The sequence below is a fragment of the Microcaecilia unicolor genome, chromosome 1, assembly GCF_901765095.1.
Source record: "Microcaecilia unicolor chromosome 1, aMicUni1.1, whole genome shotgun sequence".
Taxonomy (NCBI): Eukaryota; Metazoa; Chordata; class Amphibia; order Gymnophiona; family Siphonopidae; genus Microcaecilia; species Microcaecilia unicolor.
The window spans coordinates 484,643,924-484,660,445 of NC_044031.1; the positions used below are offsets into that span (position 1 = coordinate 484,643,924).

The 16,522-nt window shown below is 38.8% G+C and overlaps 1 protein-coding gene across 2 annotated transcripts in view; it reads left to right on the plus strand.

Annotated features, from left to right (window-relative positions):
* Positions 1–16,522, plus strand: part of SPIDR (scaffold protein involved in DNA repair) — a 602,511-nt gene that overhangs the window by 200,316 nt on the left and 385,673 nt on the right. For both annotated transcript variants that reach the window (XM_030214124.1, XM_030214131.1), the window contains exon 8: positions 12,298–12,517. In XM_030214124.1, coding sequence (XP_030069984.1) covers positions 12,298–12,517 — 220 coding nt within the window. The remainder of the gene's footprint in view (positions 1–12,297; positions 12,518–16,522) is intronic.

Sequence of the window (16,522 nt, forward strand, 5' to 3'; positions counted from 1 at the left end):
GTTGAGATTTTGTTTACTTGAGTTGGACAGACCAACCAGAAATTAGGACTGGCAGTTACTGAGTGAATGAATGTTTTTCTTGTCAGCTGCACTGTAAAATCATAAATATCCATAATTTGACTATTGAGCTCAGCACAGCTATGCTAGGGAGAAGCTATAACACAAGTCTGAGGGCTAACTAGTGTGTTGTTCCATTTGTTTAAATGATCTCACAGAGTAGGAATGGTCAAATTGATTTAACATGCACTAGCTTGAATATACACCCCTATAGTTCAGTACAATATAATGACCTAATTGTGATGTGATATGGAGTTAATTCTATAACTGAGTGCTTCCATTTAGGTGCCTATTCTATAACAGAACCTAGTTGTCTAGGTTTTATTACAAAATACAATCGTAACCTGGTATTGATTTCCTCTCCTTCCTATGTAGGGGATCCTGTGTTTATCCCACACATTTTTTAATTCCATCACTGTTTTTGACCCCACACCCTTCACTGGGAGGGTATTCCAGGCAGACAAAACAGAGTGGAAGGATTCAAGGAAAAAGCACAAGGAACTTTCAAAAATGAGAGCATCTCAGCTGTACTTCATTAATCAGACCTGACACAGTCTGTGTTTCGGCAACAAATGCCTACATCAGGGGTCTAAATAAATTAACATCAACAGATATGCGAGGTAATAAAACTTATTGGAACATACAAAATCATGTCTAAACTAATAAATCAATTTGAAACTTAAAAAAAAAAATCTCAAAATACTGTGTATGGATGATAGAAACAAAGATGACACCAAAATGGTGATATAAAAAGGAGTTTAAAAAAGAGAATGATACTTAAAACAGTACAAAATGTACAATAAATAATGTCTTTCATAAATAATAAAACATCAAGATGAGCTGTAGCAGGCACAAAGAGCAAAAATAAATGGAAGCTTCATGCCACGTGCCTATTGTATCCAAAGAAATAGATAATCCAATGATGGAAAACAAACTTGTCTTGAAAAAGACAGGCCCCGCTGTATACTAAAATGAGAAACAACATCAGCTGTGATAAATGTGGTCTTTCACAAATGGTGTGCTGACTGGTGCAATAAAATCTGAATTCATCTGATGAATAAAACAACTGACAATTGTAATGGGATTCATCAAAAGGTGTTTTACTGTGTCATTTATAATTGAATTTTATCATTATTTATTTATTTGTTGTTACTTTATTGTATAGTTAAGACCCCTGAAGAATTATCGCCAAACGTGGCCTGTGTTGGGTCTGAATTGTTCACTGGAGAATAAAATCTTTTATGTTTTTGAAGATATTGGACTTCTAGTTTCGAATTTTTCCTTGAATTCTTCCACTCTTTGTTTTGTCTGCTTGACTGTTGTGGAATCACTATTCCCCCCCCCCCCCCCCCCCCCATTTTGTTTGACTAGGGTATTCCAGGCATCCACCACTCAATCTGAAAAAAATATTTCCTAATGTTTCTTACAAGTTTATCTTCCTGCAATTTCAATTAATGGCCTCTAGTTCTACCATTTCCCTGTCTCTGAAAGATTTGTTTGTGTATTAAGTACTTAAACATCTGTATCATATCTCTTTTGGTGTATTCACATACCATTTTTGTCACCTTCTCTGAATCACTTCAAACCTTTATACCCTTATTGAGATATATCCTCAAAAGCTGAATACTCATTTTTGGATTGAAATTATCAATCCATGTGGGGTCCTCACCAATGTCCTATACAAGGGCATTAGCACCTTCTTTTTTCTGCTGGTTATACCTCTCTTTATGCAGCCTAGCATCTTTCTGGCTTTGGCTACCACCTTGCCACATTTTGTTGCTATCTTGAGATCCTTAGACACTGTCATCCCCAAGGACCTTTTCCCTGGCTGTGCTTATCATCCTCTCACCCACTGTCACAGCTCCTTTGTATACCCCAAGTGCATCACTCTGTACTATTTCACATTAAATTTTAACTGCCAAACAAGCCTTCTAATTTTTGTAAATCATTTATCATGTTGTCTGTTCCTTCTGGGATGTCCATTCCATTGCAAATCTGCATGTCATCCAGAATAAGGCAAACTTTTCCTTATTCTGGCAATGTTGCTCACAAATATATTGAATAGAGTAAGCCTCAGTTCTTATCCCTGAGGCAATCCATTATTCACCTCTCATTCCTCTGAGTGAATTCCATTTACCACCACCCTCTGTTGGTCAGACATTTTCTAATCCAGTTCACCACTTTGGGTCCAAACGTCAGCCCATTCAGTTTATTTATGAGCCTCCTAGCCTCCTGTGAACAACCTTATCAAAGGTCTTGCTGAACATAGTAACACAGTAAATGATGGCAGATAAAGACCTGCACGATCCATCCTATCTGCCCAATAAGGTGGCCAGAGCTGCGCCTGCCACTCTGTGTGGGCCTCAGTCACCCATTCTTAAATGACAGTTGTCAAGTCTCCACCATGCCAACCATATTGGCAGCCAAACATGATGGGGATGATATGTGATTATAACTAGGATTCCAAATATTGTTGACAATATTCACCTTACCAGTCAAGATGTCTTCCCCTTCCCCCTGAGTTGCACAGCATCCTCCCTCACAGCTTGTGACAATAAAGTGATCTATAACACTGAAGTTGCTGAAACTTCACCTGTCTTTTGCTATTTGTGGAAGTCTGTTCAGCATCGGTCCTCAGTTCCCACTACTCTTGCCCAAGATAACACCTCAACAGCCATGTTGTGTTTCTATCCTCTTTCTATTTAGGCATTCCATGCATTTTTTAATTCACGTACCATTTTTGACTCTACCACCTATTCTGGAAGGGCGTTCCAGGCATCTACTATCCTCTCTGTGCAAAAGTATTTCCTGATGTTACTCCGAAGTCTACCTCCTTGCAACCTCCTACTGTCCCCCATTTAGATATAGATTGTTTTATTCTCCTTGGTAGAGGGGGTAAATTGATCAGATGGTGTGTATTCTTGGAAGCTGCTTTAATTATAGCCAGCTCTTGTTTTAGTTTGATAAGCTCCCCTTGCATAGTAGAGATTTGTAGAGAGATGGGGCAAGTTTTAAGACTCCAGATGGTTTGCCTTATGTTGGAGGTACCACAGCTATTGCACCAATGAAACTTGTTCCCTAGATGGGATGAGGTGAGGTAGCACACCTGAACTATGATAATGAGTACCAATAAGCTAGGAATATGCAATTAGATCTCTTTTTCAGGTGTTAAATGGTATATTGGGAGTGCAAAATAGGAAATGAAAGCTATGGGGCGGGTGGGAGGGTATACAAGTCAGAAGAGAACCAAACTTCCCAAAACAGTAAAGGAAGAAAGGTTTGTTTGTTTTTTTAAACTTTGCTGGAAACTCTGGTAAACCTGAGTGAAAGGAAGCAGTGTAGGAAGATGAAGAGGAAACGGGCAAGTATAAAATGCTATACTACGAGCAAAATCAGAAACATATAATTCAGAATGACATAGCTTTGAGAGGTGTGCAATGTAGCAAAACGCATGTGCTCCCAAAGCTTGAAATTCAAGTAGACTACATCTATTACATGTCCTCAATCCAATTTTCTGATCACCCAGACAAAGAAATCAGATTCTTTTGACACAAATTTTCTTCAGTAAAACCAAATTGCCTTGAATAAACGTGGATAAAGGTGAGCCTGTTGATGTAGTGTATCTAGATGTTCAGAAAGCTTTTGATAACATTCCTCATAAGAGACTCTTGAGAAAATTAAAGAGTCATGGGATAGGAGGCAAGATTCTGGTGTGCATTAGGAATTGGGTATTGGACAGAAAACTGAGGGTAGGGTTAAATGGCCATTTCTCGCAATGGAGGAGGGTGAACAGTGAAGTGCCACAGGGATCTGTACTGGGACCAGTGCTATTTAATATGCAATTAGATATAGTGGATTTAAACAAATCCAATTTAATAATGGTCTATGGACTTCTTTACGAATTCCAGAGTTTAATTACATGTTGAGTGAAGAAAGATTTTCTCCGATTCGTTTTAAATTTACTACTTTGTAGCTTCATCGCATGCCCCCTAGTCCTAGTATTTTTGGAAAGCGTAAACAGACGCTTCACGTCTACCCGTTCAACTCCACTCATTATTTTATAGACATCTATCATATCTCTCCTCAGCCGCCTTTTCTCCAAGCTGAAGAGCCCTATCCGCTTTAGCCTTTCCTATAGGGAAGTCGTCCCATCCCCTTTATCATTTTTGTCGTCCTTCTCTGCACCTTTTCTAATTCCACTATATCTTTTTTGAGATGCGGTGATCAGAATTGAACACAATATTCGAGGTGTGGTCGCACCATGGAGTGACACAAAGGCATTATAACGTCACATTCTATTTGCCTTCTTAGCCGCAGTAACACACTGAGCAGAAGGTTTCAACGTATCATCAACGACGACACCTAGATCCCTTTCTTGGTCAGTGACTTCTAATGTGGAACCTTGCATGACGTAGCTATAATTCGGGTTCTTCTTTCCCACATGCATCACTTTGCACTTGCTCACATTAAACGTCATCTGCCGTTTAGACGCCCAGTCTCCCAGTTTCATAAGGTCAACTTGTAATTTTTCACAATCCTCCCGCGATTTAATGACTTTGAATAATTTTGTGTCGTCAGCAAATTTAATTACCTCACTAGTTACTCCCATCTCTAGATCATTTATAAATATGTTAAAAAGCAGCAGTCCCAGCACAGACCCCTACTGACCCAGCACTGACCATTTAACCCTACTCTCTTGTTTTCTATCTTTTAACCAGCTTTTAATCCCCAATAGGACAGTACTTCCTATCCTATGACTCTCCAATTTCCTCTGGAGTCCTTCATGAGGTAATTTGTCAAACGCCTTCTGAAAATCCAGATACATAATATCAACCGGCTCACCTTTATCCAGATGTTTGTTCACCCCTTCAAAGAAATGTAATAGATTGGTGAGGCAAGATTTCCCTTCACTAAATCCATGTTGGCTTTGCCTCATTAATCCATGCTTTTGAATATGCTCTGTAATTTTGGGTTTAGATGTAAACATAATACTGAATCTCCCTGGATTTCTGTTCTTACCAGTCGTGGCTTTGATCATGGTACCCAATGTTTAATGATTACTTTAGATATCACTGCTGCACTTGATAGAATTAATTATCAACTTCTATTGATGCGATTGGAAGCCGTTGGAATTTCTGGGCAAGTATTGAACTGGTTTGCTTCATTTTTGAACCAACAGCAGTTTAAGGATTAGAGCAGGTTCAAAAAATTAGTGTAATTCAGTCAGGGGTGCCCCAGGGATCTTCCCTATCTGGTTTACTTTATATATTTATAAATATATATATAAAAATATTTATATAGCCCTGTTATGTAAAGTGTTTGGATGTCTGGGAGTGAGTTGTCAACTTTATGCTGATATAACATACAATTTTACTTTCCAGTTAAAACATTTTATTTTTGATACTTGTGCTTTTTTGACTCTGTTTACAAACAGTGATTATCTGGTTGTCAGCAAATAAATTGTGGTTAACTCCTGTGAAGACACAAATTCTTTTTCTTTTATGTGCTATTTACCCAGATTTTCCAACTTCCTTTTTTTATTGGTGGCATTGATAGCCATACTTTAAAAGAAATGAAATCTCTAAGGGCTCTATTTACTAAACAGTGCTAAGGACGTGCTAGCATTTTAGTGCACGCTAATGATTACCACGTGCTAAATGTTAAAGTTGCCCATAGAAACATATGGGCGACTCTAACATTTGACGTGTGCTAAAAACGCTAGCGCAGCTTAGTAAACAGGGCCCTTCGTTGTCTATGAAACCTCATCTTAAAGGAGTTATTCAAAGGATCTTTTTCAAACTGAACAGTTCTTTTACAAAGGCTCTAGAGTTTTTAGCACATGCTAATGATTAACATACAGCAAACACTAGAGACACCCATAGGAACATAGGGCATATCTAGCAATTAGCACACACTTATTTTTAGTATGCGCTAAAAACGCTAGCGTACCTTTGTAAAAGGATCCCTGATATCTTTTTGTCATATTCATGATTTTCTGAGTGCAGGTAACATTCGCACTGTGTAGTTCAGGTCTTTGTGTTTTGATTATTGTAATGTTTTGGGGTTTTTTGCGGGGGGGGGGGGGGGGACTCCCTATGTAATCACGTCATGCATTGTAGATTGCACAAAATGTGACTGCTTGCTTAATCTATGAAATTTCTCATTTTGATCACATTTACCCGGTAGTGCAATTACATTAGCTTCCAATTCTGCTGAGAATATGTTTTAAATTTATTACTTTGTTAAAAGTTCTTTATAATGATACTCCTTCATTCATTGCTGCCACGCTGAAGGTTTATACACCAATACAATCTTTGTGCTCTGTCGATAAATGCCTTTTTGATGTTTCTTCTTTTAGGCACATTAGATTAGAAGAATATAGGTGTTCTTTTAAAAATATGCAGCAAAAAATAGCCTTAGGATGCGCTTATGTGCTAAGGGTTTTTCTGTTTTTTTTTGCATTAATGACCATGTGTTAATGTTGCTATTAGTGCGAAGTATTTAGATGCTCGTTTTTCAAAATATATACATCTCATATATATTATTTTGAAGAGAGGAGACCAGAGAAATTTGTTTCCTGTTAATTTCCTTGGAGAATATACTCTAAACTACATCATTCAAGGTTATAAAGACCCCTGAAGCAGGCCATTGTGCCGAAACACGGCCGTGTCGGGTCGCTGTTATGTACACATAATTTTTTAAGTGAATAAATATAAAACAGTTGGTATCCTCATCCATTCTCCTCACTTTTTTGTTTCAGCTATTAGTGCGAAGCCATTTTTAAAAATTACCATGTGAGCACGTACCACTACCCATTTCGTAGGTGATATCCTTGTGTTAACCAGATCCACTGTGATGGCAAAAAATATGTGAAGGTAAAGCACGTTACACTAAGATTAAGGAAAAAGCCTCAAAGAGCTCCAGACCAACAGATGAATAGAGCTGAAAACAATCTACATGATTTATTCCTCATCATCGGCTAAAAAAAAAAAACCCTTCCTCAATGTCCACCAAAAATCCATAGTGGAACATAGTCTTCAAAAAAGCAATTGATTTTCAAAATGTGCAAAACCCGAACATACACTTAGAGTGTCAAATGCTGTCACCATGTTCTGTTCATGGTGTCATACTGTCCGGGGGATTATTGAGGGTTGGAATGTATGACCCCAGGATAGACGACATATTCAAGTTAAGTATTGCTGGAGTCTACGTGTGTTGCCTTTGTTTTGGACAGCATTACATATGAACAGTACATGGTGACAGCATTTGACACTCTAAGTAAGTGTATGTTTGGGTTTTGCACATTTTGAAAATCAATTACTTTTTTGAAGACTGTGTTCCACTATGGATTTTTGGTGGACATTGAGGAAGGGTTTTTTTAACAGATGATGAGGAATAGATCACGTAGATTGTTTTCAGCTCTATAGATCTGTTGGTCTGGACCTCTTTGAGGCTTTTTCCTTCCTCTTAGTGTAACGTGCTTTACCTTCACATATGTTTTGCCATCACAGTGGATCTGGTTTGATCATTTGTTTTCGGTTGTCGATTTGATTGACTCCACATCCATTCAAGTAGTTTTATAGTGGATAGCCCCGTGTTAACCTGTTAGCATTCAGTAAAATAGATGCGTAAACTAGTTAGCGCAGGAACACGCACTCTCCACCCCGACACATCCCCTTAAAATAAAATAGAAACATTTTGTAGCACTGGCACATTTTGACGTTATCACAGGTTGACTGAGTGTGTCCCCAGTATTTCCATTTTTAGCTGCCTTAGGTGCGCATTAGCACCTAACACAGCTTAGTAAAAGGACCCCATAAAGATTCTCTCTTTGTGGAACACACTGCCCTAGAGTTTGTTTGATTTCATCTTTACTCAACATTTTTTTCAACAAGTCATTTTCTGATGATAGTGCACATTTTAAATAATACTTCTGGCAGAGTTGTGAAGGTATGAATATGATTCAAAACCTTTTTTATTGTCTTGTTTGTCCTTTGTGTCTGATTTGTATGTATTAATATATTTTAATTATACGTGTGTGTTTTGTGCGTTGCCTAGTTTTGTAGATAGTGCAGTATAAAATAAATTTTTAAATAAATAAAATTACAAGAATAATGACCAGAAAGGATTAATGGGTGCAGCAATAACAAATCAGGGAATACAAATTAAACAAAGATCCTTTAACTGATCCCACACTAAAGTCCTCCACATTAAAGATGGAGCATTAAGAAATTAAGGAGCATAACCCATCAGAATAGTAACAATAATATATAGGAACAGAAAAACAGCACATTCAGAGGAATATTAATCTTTACAAGTAGCTTTGTCTTACCAGTACAACATTACTAGGCGGCAATCAAAGAGGAGTAGAAGTACGTGGTAATTTATCACCAAGAGAAAATAACTGGGGTGATTCAAAGAACACTAACTTAGAATCCTTATATTTCACAATGCAGTTGCACAGATATTTTAGAGAAAAGGCTGGCTCAATCTGCAGTGCTCTAGGTCTCAGAAGTAAAAACTGTTGTCTCTTCTTTTGTGTGGCATGGACTGAATCTGTAAAAACCCTAATTTTGAGACTACAAAACAGCATATCTTTATACTGGAAGAAAAGTCTCAGTAATCAGTCTCTATCAGTATCAAACATAAAGGTGATGATCAGAGTGGCAGGAACAGTTTGAGACTCTATAGATGTTTCAAAAAATGCTGTAAGACTTGTAAGCTGGCTCTAATACTCCACGAAAGTTTCAGGCTGCTCAGCTTGATTAATTTTAGCAGGCAAATAATATACTCTAGAAGTTGGTGGGATAGAAGCTTCTGAAACATCAACATTTCCACAGGATATTTCCTAAACATTTCTTTTGATATGTTGATAACCTTTGGGAGGTTAATCAAATGAAAATTCTTACTATGCAAAATATTTTCCATATTCTCTATCTTATTATGCAAAAGCAAATTATCCTTCATAAAGGCTGTTATATGGGTATATAGATTCTACTTTAACTTCCACATCTTACCCAGACCTTCAACTGCAGTCCATATAGAATATAAAGATATGCCTGTCCTGGGCACTTTTCGGTGTCCAGGGCACTACGCCTCTTTCTCTGTCTTTTCTCTGTGCAGCAGAGCACAGAGCTCTGCGTGGGGTCTACTGTCGCTCTCTCTGTCCCGGGCAGTTCTCTGTGTCCAGGGCACTACGTCTCCCTCTATCTTTCTCTGTGCAGCAGAGCACATAGTTCTGCTTGGGGTCTACTGTCTCTCTCTCTGTCCAGGGCACTGCTGTTTACCCGGGGGGCACTTCTTGCTCTGTCTCTCGGCAGCAGAGCACAGGCCTTTGTTTTTTCTTTTTCTTTCTCTGCACACCTCCATCTTTAGCCCTGTACCAGTTACCTGTACTAAGTGCTGTGAGCCAATACATATATGCAAATATAATGTACTTTGTATATCCAAATCCGTGTGGATTGCGTATTCTTTGGGAACCCACTGCCTCTGTGAACTGGACCCCGGGACCACCCTAGAACAATGCCTACTGGGCATTACAGAGTGAATTCATCAACAAAGGAAGCTCCTTTCATCCTCTCAGCTCCACTTTCCAACAGAGGGCCCTGCCAAGCAGGTTCATCAGGCGGAGGAACACCATTACCTCTGTATTGCACTTCACTAGAGGCTTCTCCAGAGTCATTCACCTGAGACACCATACCTCTGGCACTTGCTGTTCTCTCTGTAGCTAGGTGTGGGTAGGGTTGCCTATCACCTGGACTCAACGAGATCTGCAGGGCCAAAGGAGAGCGATGTTAAGCTCCTGCAGCTCTCCCAGAGGTTGTACACCAGACACCAGTGATGCCTCCATAGTGTGCTGTGTATGACAATCCATCAGTCCAAAGGCAGATACCTCAGGAAACACTTCCCTGTTCATGCAGCTACTGCTGTTTTTTTTTTTTTTTTTTGCCATTCTACTGGTTGAAAAAATAGGTAGGAAATTGTGTAGCTCTTGTCCCTTTTGTTGGCGTAAGTCATCAGAGCAGTTATCCGTATAGGAACACTGAAGATCACCAGTACCCAGGTAGTTTCACACTCTGCCCTTTCTCTGGATAGCAGTGGGATGGTCTCTAATTATTTTCAGCTGAATATCAGCCGTACTGTCTGGATAGTTTCACAGAAAGTCAGTGGATAGTGTCCCAGGCAGTGGAACTTATTTGGACAGTAAGTGTAAATATCTAGATAAGTACTTTTAAAAATAAGGTCCATAGTCTCTGCCTCAGTATTTGACAAAACATTTCCAGTGTAGATAGCATATTGTCTTTGAGGAAAGTGGAATTAAAGTTATAAACAAAAATTGAAAAATTATTTTAAAAAAAGTAATAAAACCTTCCAGGACAGTATACACGAAGGGATTAGATATTAAATTGCTGATTGCCATGCTTTAGAAATTTAAAAAAACAACAACTGTTTTGTTAAGGCAAAAGTGTTTGCTTGTTGAAAGAAGGAATTGAGTCCTTTTTCTCTGTGAATTGCATTTGTTGTACAGTAGTTCTATTTTATAACACATTTTGAAGCAGTATGTGTAGTCCATTTTGGTACCATTTATTTTTGTTTATTCATTTATCTTTTGTAACCAGGTGCCCCTAGGTGCAGCCAAAGATAGAACAATCTCCTCCAGCCACGGGCTTCCGGTACAATGAATAAATAGATGTCAGCCAGTAACTTCAATGTTAAGGACTTTTATTCCATGCAAGTTTTTAGTACACAGTTCCAACAGCAGCATAGCACATACCAGGATTCAATACAGGCTTCAGTCTGGGCTCTTTATCCAGTGCACAATAAACAATAATTCAGTTCCCCAGACAAACAGTTCTTTCAGTTCATCATCACAGTTCAGTCACCAAGTAGCAGTTTCTACCTTCTATCCTCTTTACCTTCAGGAGAGTTCAATACTTTAGGGACTTCTTCTACCCAAGGGTTTTCCCCTGCATCAGCTTCTCAGTGAATTCAATACTTTTGGGACTTCCTCTCATCCAAGGAATCTCAGCCTGCTTCAGCACTTTAGGGACCTCCCCCTCTGGCTCCTTGCCTGCAATGCCTTCTGGGACTTGAAATTTCAGACTGAAATTGCCTTAACCCAACTATCCTGGAGGTGACTTTATCACATACCCCCCCACTTAAGAATTTGCGAGTCCCTTTGGGACCTTCCCAGGGATTCGCAATTTTCAAGAGGGCCTCACTATCTTCAGATCTCATGGAGATTCAGGCCCAAGCTACCAGCTTCCACTCCCAGCATCCTGCTCCCAGCTTCTGCTCCCAGCATCCAGCTCCCAGCCTCTGCTCCCAGCTTCCAGCATTTGGCTCCCAGTGTCCAGCTCTCAGCATCCCGCTCCAGATCTCCACTCCAGCTGTGCCGCATTCACCCTGTAAAGCCAAAAAAAAAGAAAGAGACCCAAGTGCGATATCTTTACACTGGTCCCCCTTTCAAGCCAGTCCGGTCCACTCCTGGTCTTCCCCACTTCTCTTTATTCAGCCTTGGCCCCCCTAGGTACCTCTTACCTGAGGCATCCAGGATTTAAGCCTTTAGGCTACCATGACCAGACTCTCCGGCTTGCATGGATCCATGTTCAGTCCCATCTGGGGTGCCATTTGTACCCGGTGCCCCTAGATTCAGCCAAGGATAGAACAATCCCCTCCAGCCACGGGCTCCCGGTACAATGAATAAATAGATGTCCACCAGTAACTTCAATCTTAAGGACTTTTATTCCATGCAGGTTTTTAGTACACAGTTCCAACAGCAGCATAGCACATACCAGGATTCAATACAGGCTTCAGTCTGGGCTCTTTATCCAGTGCACAATAAACAATAATTCAATTCCCCAGACAACAGTTCTTTCAGTTCAGTCACCAAGCATCATTTTCTACCTTCTATCCTCTTTACCTTCAGGAGAGTTCAATATTTTAGGGACGCCTTCTACCCAAGGGTTTGCCCCTGCATCAGCTTCCCAGTGAATTCAATACTTTTGGGACTTCCTCTCACCCAAGGAATCTCAGCCTGCTTCAGCACTTTAGGGACCCCCCACCCCTCTGGCTCCTTGCCTGCAGTGCCTTCTGGGACTTGTATTTCAGACTGAAACTGCCTTAACCCAACTATCCTGGAGGAGACTTCATCACACTTTTAGAAAAATAAATCTCCCCCCACCTCCTAAAAAAATAAACAGACTTGCAGATGTTTCATACTTATATCCTTGTTTTCAGGTGACAGACCTGGTGTGTTAAAACTGAAGATTGTGACGCTTCATGAAGAATGCTCGATGCAAGTAGCTGTTTGCCAGCAACTGGAAAGCCTTCCCGTAGATGTTTCCTCTAGGGAAGCTGCATCCGTTGGTGAAACTAAACTCATGGTCTTGTTCACCAAAGAAACAGCAACAAGCCTCAGAGGAGCTCCTCAGGATATCATTTATATCCACCCTCCATGGTGAGTATCAGGAGCAGACTTAGTCATGTAGTCCAACCCATAGGTGTTCCTTATTACCTGGTGTGTGAGTGAAAAAAGGAACCTATATTTTAGTATCCCCTCCTGTAGTACCTCCTTTAAAAAAACTTGTAAACTGTATTTTCAAAGCACTTAGACAGTAACCTATGAAACTTTGAAAATCTAAGTGCTTCGAAAATGAGCCCCCCTGTAACTTAGATCAGTTTCTCATATCTTATTCAGTTGTATAAACAATTTACCTTCAGTGTGTCCCTGTCTATATATCTTAACTGCGCTTGTCTACCTATTACGATTGTTCATACGATTGTTCATTGTATTGTATGATCAGTGTTAGAGTATCTTTGTTGTTTGAATGTTCTAACGTCTGCCTTATTAAGTGTTTCATTTGTATTCTGGTGAGGTGGAGGTGTATTTTCAAAGCACTTAGATTTACAAAGTTCTGTAGGTTACTATGGAACTTTGTAAGTCTTAAGTACTTTGAAAATGAGCCCCATCATGAGTATCCTGTCTATATTACATGCATGTTCTTCCATGCTGACCATTCATATTGTGATTAGATTTATCACATTTCTGTTATTTGATCGTTGTACAGTGCTGCTAAATGTTTATATTTCTGATACTGTTTCATGTTAGTCATTTTGTTCCATTTCAATTTGCCATCTCTAGGTTTACCTCATTGATTGCATTTATGCTTATTTTAGTTCATTTTACTATTGTTTATATTAAAAAAGGAGGGCTTGTACTAAGGTGCTCTAGCGTTTTTAGCTTGCACTAAAAAATCAGCTGGCGCTAAACGCAGAGATGCCCATTTATATTCCTATGGGCGTCTCAGCATTTAGCACCAGCTGATTTTTAGCACGAGCTAAAAAGTCTAGCGCACCTTAGTAAAAGACCCCCAAAATTATAAGTTTTATGTCAACTGTATCTGTTGTACACTACCTTGGGTGAATCTCTTCATAAAGGTGGTTAACCCATTAGTGCCCAATGTTCCCATAATAAGCCATATGGGAACATCGGGCACTAATGGGTTAATAAATCCCAATAGATATATTTAAAGATGAAAGAGACCACAGTCTGTAGTGTGAAACATTTTACAGATCAACAAATTGAATTCTGGTGCAGTATCTGAGTGCTTTAGTCTGTTCAACCAGCCTCTCAATCTCTCAACTGTGTGTATGCCAACAGTTGGAGACAGACTGAGAACTGTTTCCTCAGTATTTTGTTCCCTTCTAGCCTGTGATACCGTACCTTAATGATCACAAAATTCTAAATAGTAAGGTCCTCCTTTTCCCAAAATATGGTCTCTGATGGGTAAATGGTGGAACACAATCCTGATTAGCAACTGCCTTAAAGCCAGTTATTCAATTCAATGCTCAGCACTAATGCTGACTTAATATAGCTGTTAATACAGGTAACATGGATAGTGTATGATTCTTAACACACTCCCATGTTGATCCTTTAACAATCTTTTAACAGACCTCGGTGGTAACTCTCGTTTCACTTAGTAACCCAGTCCTATGGCTTACCAGCATCGTGATCTGTCTTAATATTAATTTGAATCTAATTTTTAATCAAAATTTTAATACTGATTTTCATATAGTTAAAAATACTTAGCTCAACTTCGCAGAGAGATCCGCAACCAACATGAATCATGTTTCGCTACTTAGGCTGCATCAGGCTGTGGTCCTCTGTATCTGACTAGCAATCCTCCATGTCTTCAAAATAAATAAATAAATATATTGGGACATAAAGCCAGTTACTGTCTGTACAAAATAAAAATGCATGGGTAAAAAAATATAACTGAAGCATATAGAAGGAACCACCATAGACATCTCATTAACACCTTCCACTCCTCCCACAGACACCCTACAAAAACTAATGTACCCCAAAATACATTTACTTTTTTTTTGCCTCTGACAAATATATTTAAAAATAGCTTGAAAGCTGTGTGAACTTTATCATAGAAAAGTTGTTAATGAATCTGTGATTGTAGTGAATGCCTTTGAAAAAACACCACTCTGGCTTTCAGTGGCACACACAGAATATTCACATCTATTCTAAGCCTGTTTGTTCCTTCAAAACACTAAGGGGTCCTTTTACTAAGCTGCAAGAAAAAGGGCCCTGCAGTAGCGGCAGGGACCGGTTTTCCCACGTGCCAGGACTCTTTTTATTGTAGCAGGTAAAAAGCCCCTCCAAAAAATGGCCATGCAGCAAGATAACTCTTACCACCACACACTGAGGTGGCGGTAAGGGCTCCCGCAGTAACCCGATGGTAGTCCCGAGTTAGCATGAGTTGGTGAACATATTCCTGCAGTGCTAAGAGATACACACAAGTGTCTGATTCTGAATGTATGCTCTAATTTTATTTATTAGGATTTATTAACTGCATTTATAAAGATTCACCCAAGGTGGTGTACAACAGGTGCAATTTAACATAAAATTAAACATTTTAACCTCATGACAATTGTAAAATGACTAAATATCAAAATAAATACAATCAATAAAGTAAACTTGAAAGTGGCAAATGAAATGTATTAATAGGACTAACATGGAACTGTATCAAAAACATAGAACTGCACTGTAAAACAATCATGTAACTGAATTATGATAAAAATCATTAGAATACAAATGATATGTTAATAGCATGGAAAACATTCCAATAACATAGGTATGATACAATATTATGTCAGCATATTAACAATGAAACACCTAGTAAATATGCATTAGAATATTCAAGTAACGTAAATATGATACTAATTCTGTTCTTACAATACAGTGAAACATTTTACTGTGTAGCTGAGGGGGCAAGTGCAGTTCAGATATGTAAATATATAAAGTCAATTAGGATAAACAGATGGGTGGCTGAACTAAAGGCACATTATATATACAGATAAGATATAAGGAACTGGTCTAAGTTACAGGGTGTGCAAACTAGTCCAGGTGCAGAGTGGGTGGATAGTCAGTTGATTTTTGAAGGTTGCTAAGGAGTCTGTCATGGTTGCAGACCGTTAAAGACCTCCATTTGGGAATATTTTTTATGCATTTCCTGTATCTCTGGGTAAGACAGGTATGCTTGAAAAATACAAACAGTGAAACAGACGTGCAGGACCTGGCTACCCAAATGAAATAGGACCATGGAAATTGGTCCTGCTTTCAAGATACTGGAGGCAGCATGCCTAAACATAAGAGGATCTAAAGGTTAGAAAATATTCTTATGTTGTACTATTCTTTTTCATTTTAAGGACTGCCTTTGCAATGGATAGGCTTCTGACATTGCTGTTTTCATTCTTATACTTGAACAAAAACACAGTTGTTGTTTTGTGGTACAATCATTTTAGAAGGCAGATATTCCTTGTCAGTGCAGAATATTTGACTAGTGATTGAAATCACATTCTTGGTTGAGATATAGATATAGGCTGTGATATTTTTAAGCATAATTTATACCATATAATACGATGATTTGTATTATTGTTTTGCTCCTTTAATTCACTATAAAAAGAGGTGTTTATTTTGAAAAGTGTTAAATTATTTGGTTATATTGATCTTTGTATTTGTTAGAGTATGACCTATGTTGGTCATTCAATATTTATCACGAGCTGATACAGAACTTTTTATCTATATACATTTTTAAGTTTGTGTGTGGCTTATCGTTTATGTACACTTAGGGGATATTCTGTATCTGGGCACCTTGTTACAAGCCTGTTCTCTAATAGAATGCAGACACCTAATTTCCTTTATAGAGTATTAGCTTAACAGTGAAAATGTGTGCCTATGTTAGGCACAATCGTTTATGTCAGGTCATATAACTGGCATAAATGTATGTGCCTGAACACTGGAGATATGCACATAGCTGAATAGCTGATTGTATGTACAAGTTGGTCAAGGAAGTGTGAATCCTGTGCAGATTCCACCCAGACTCTGCCTATATGTGCATATTTACAGAACAGCGCTTAGATGGAATATTGGCATTTATGTGTATATATGCCA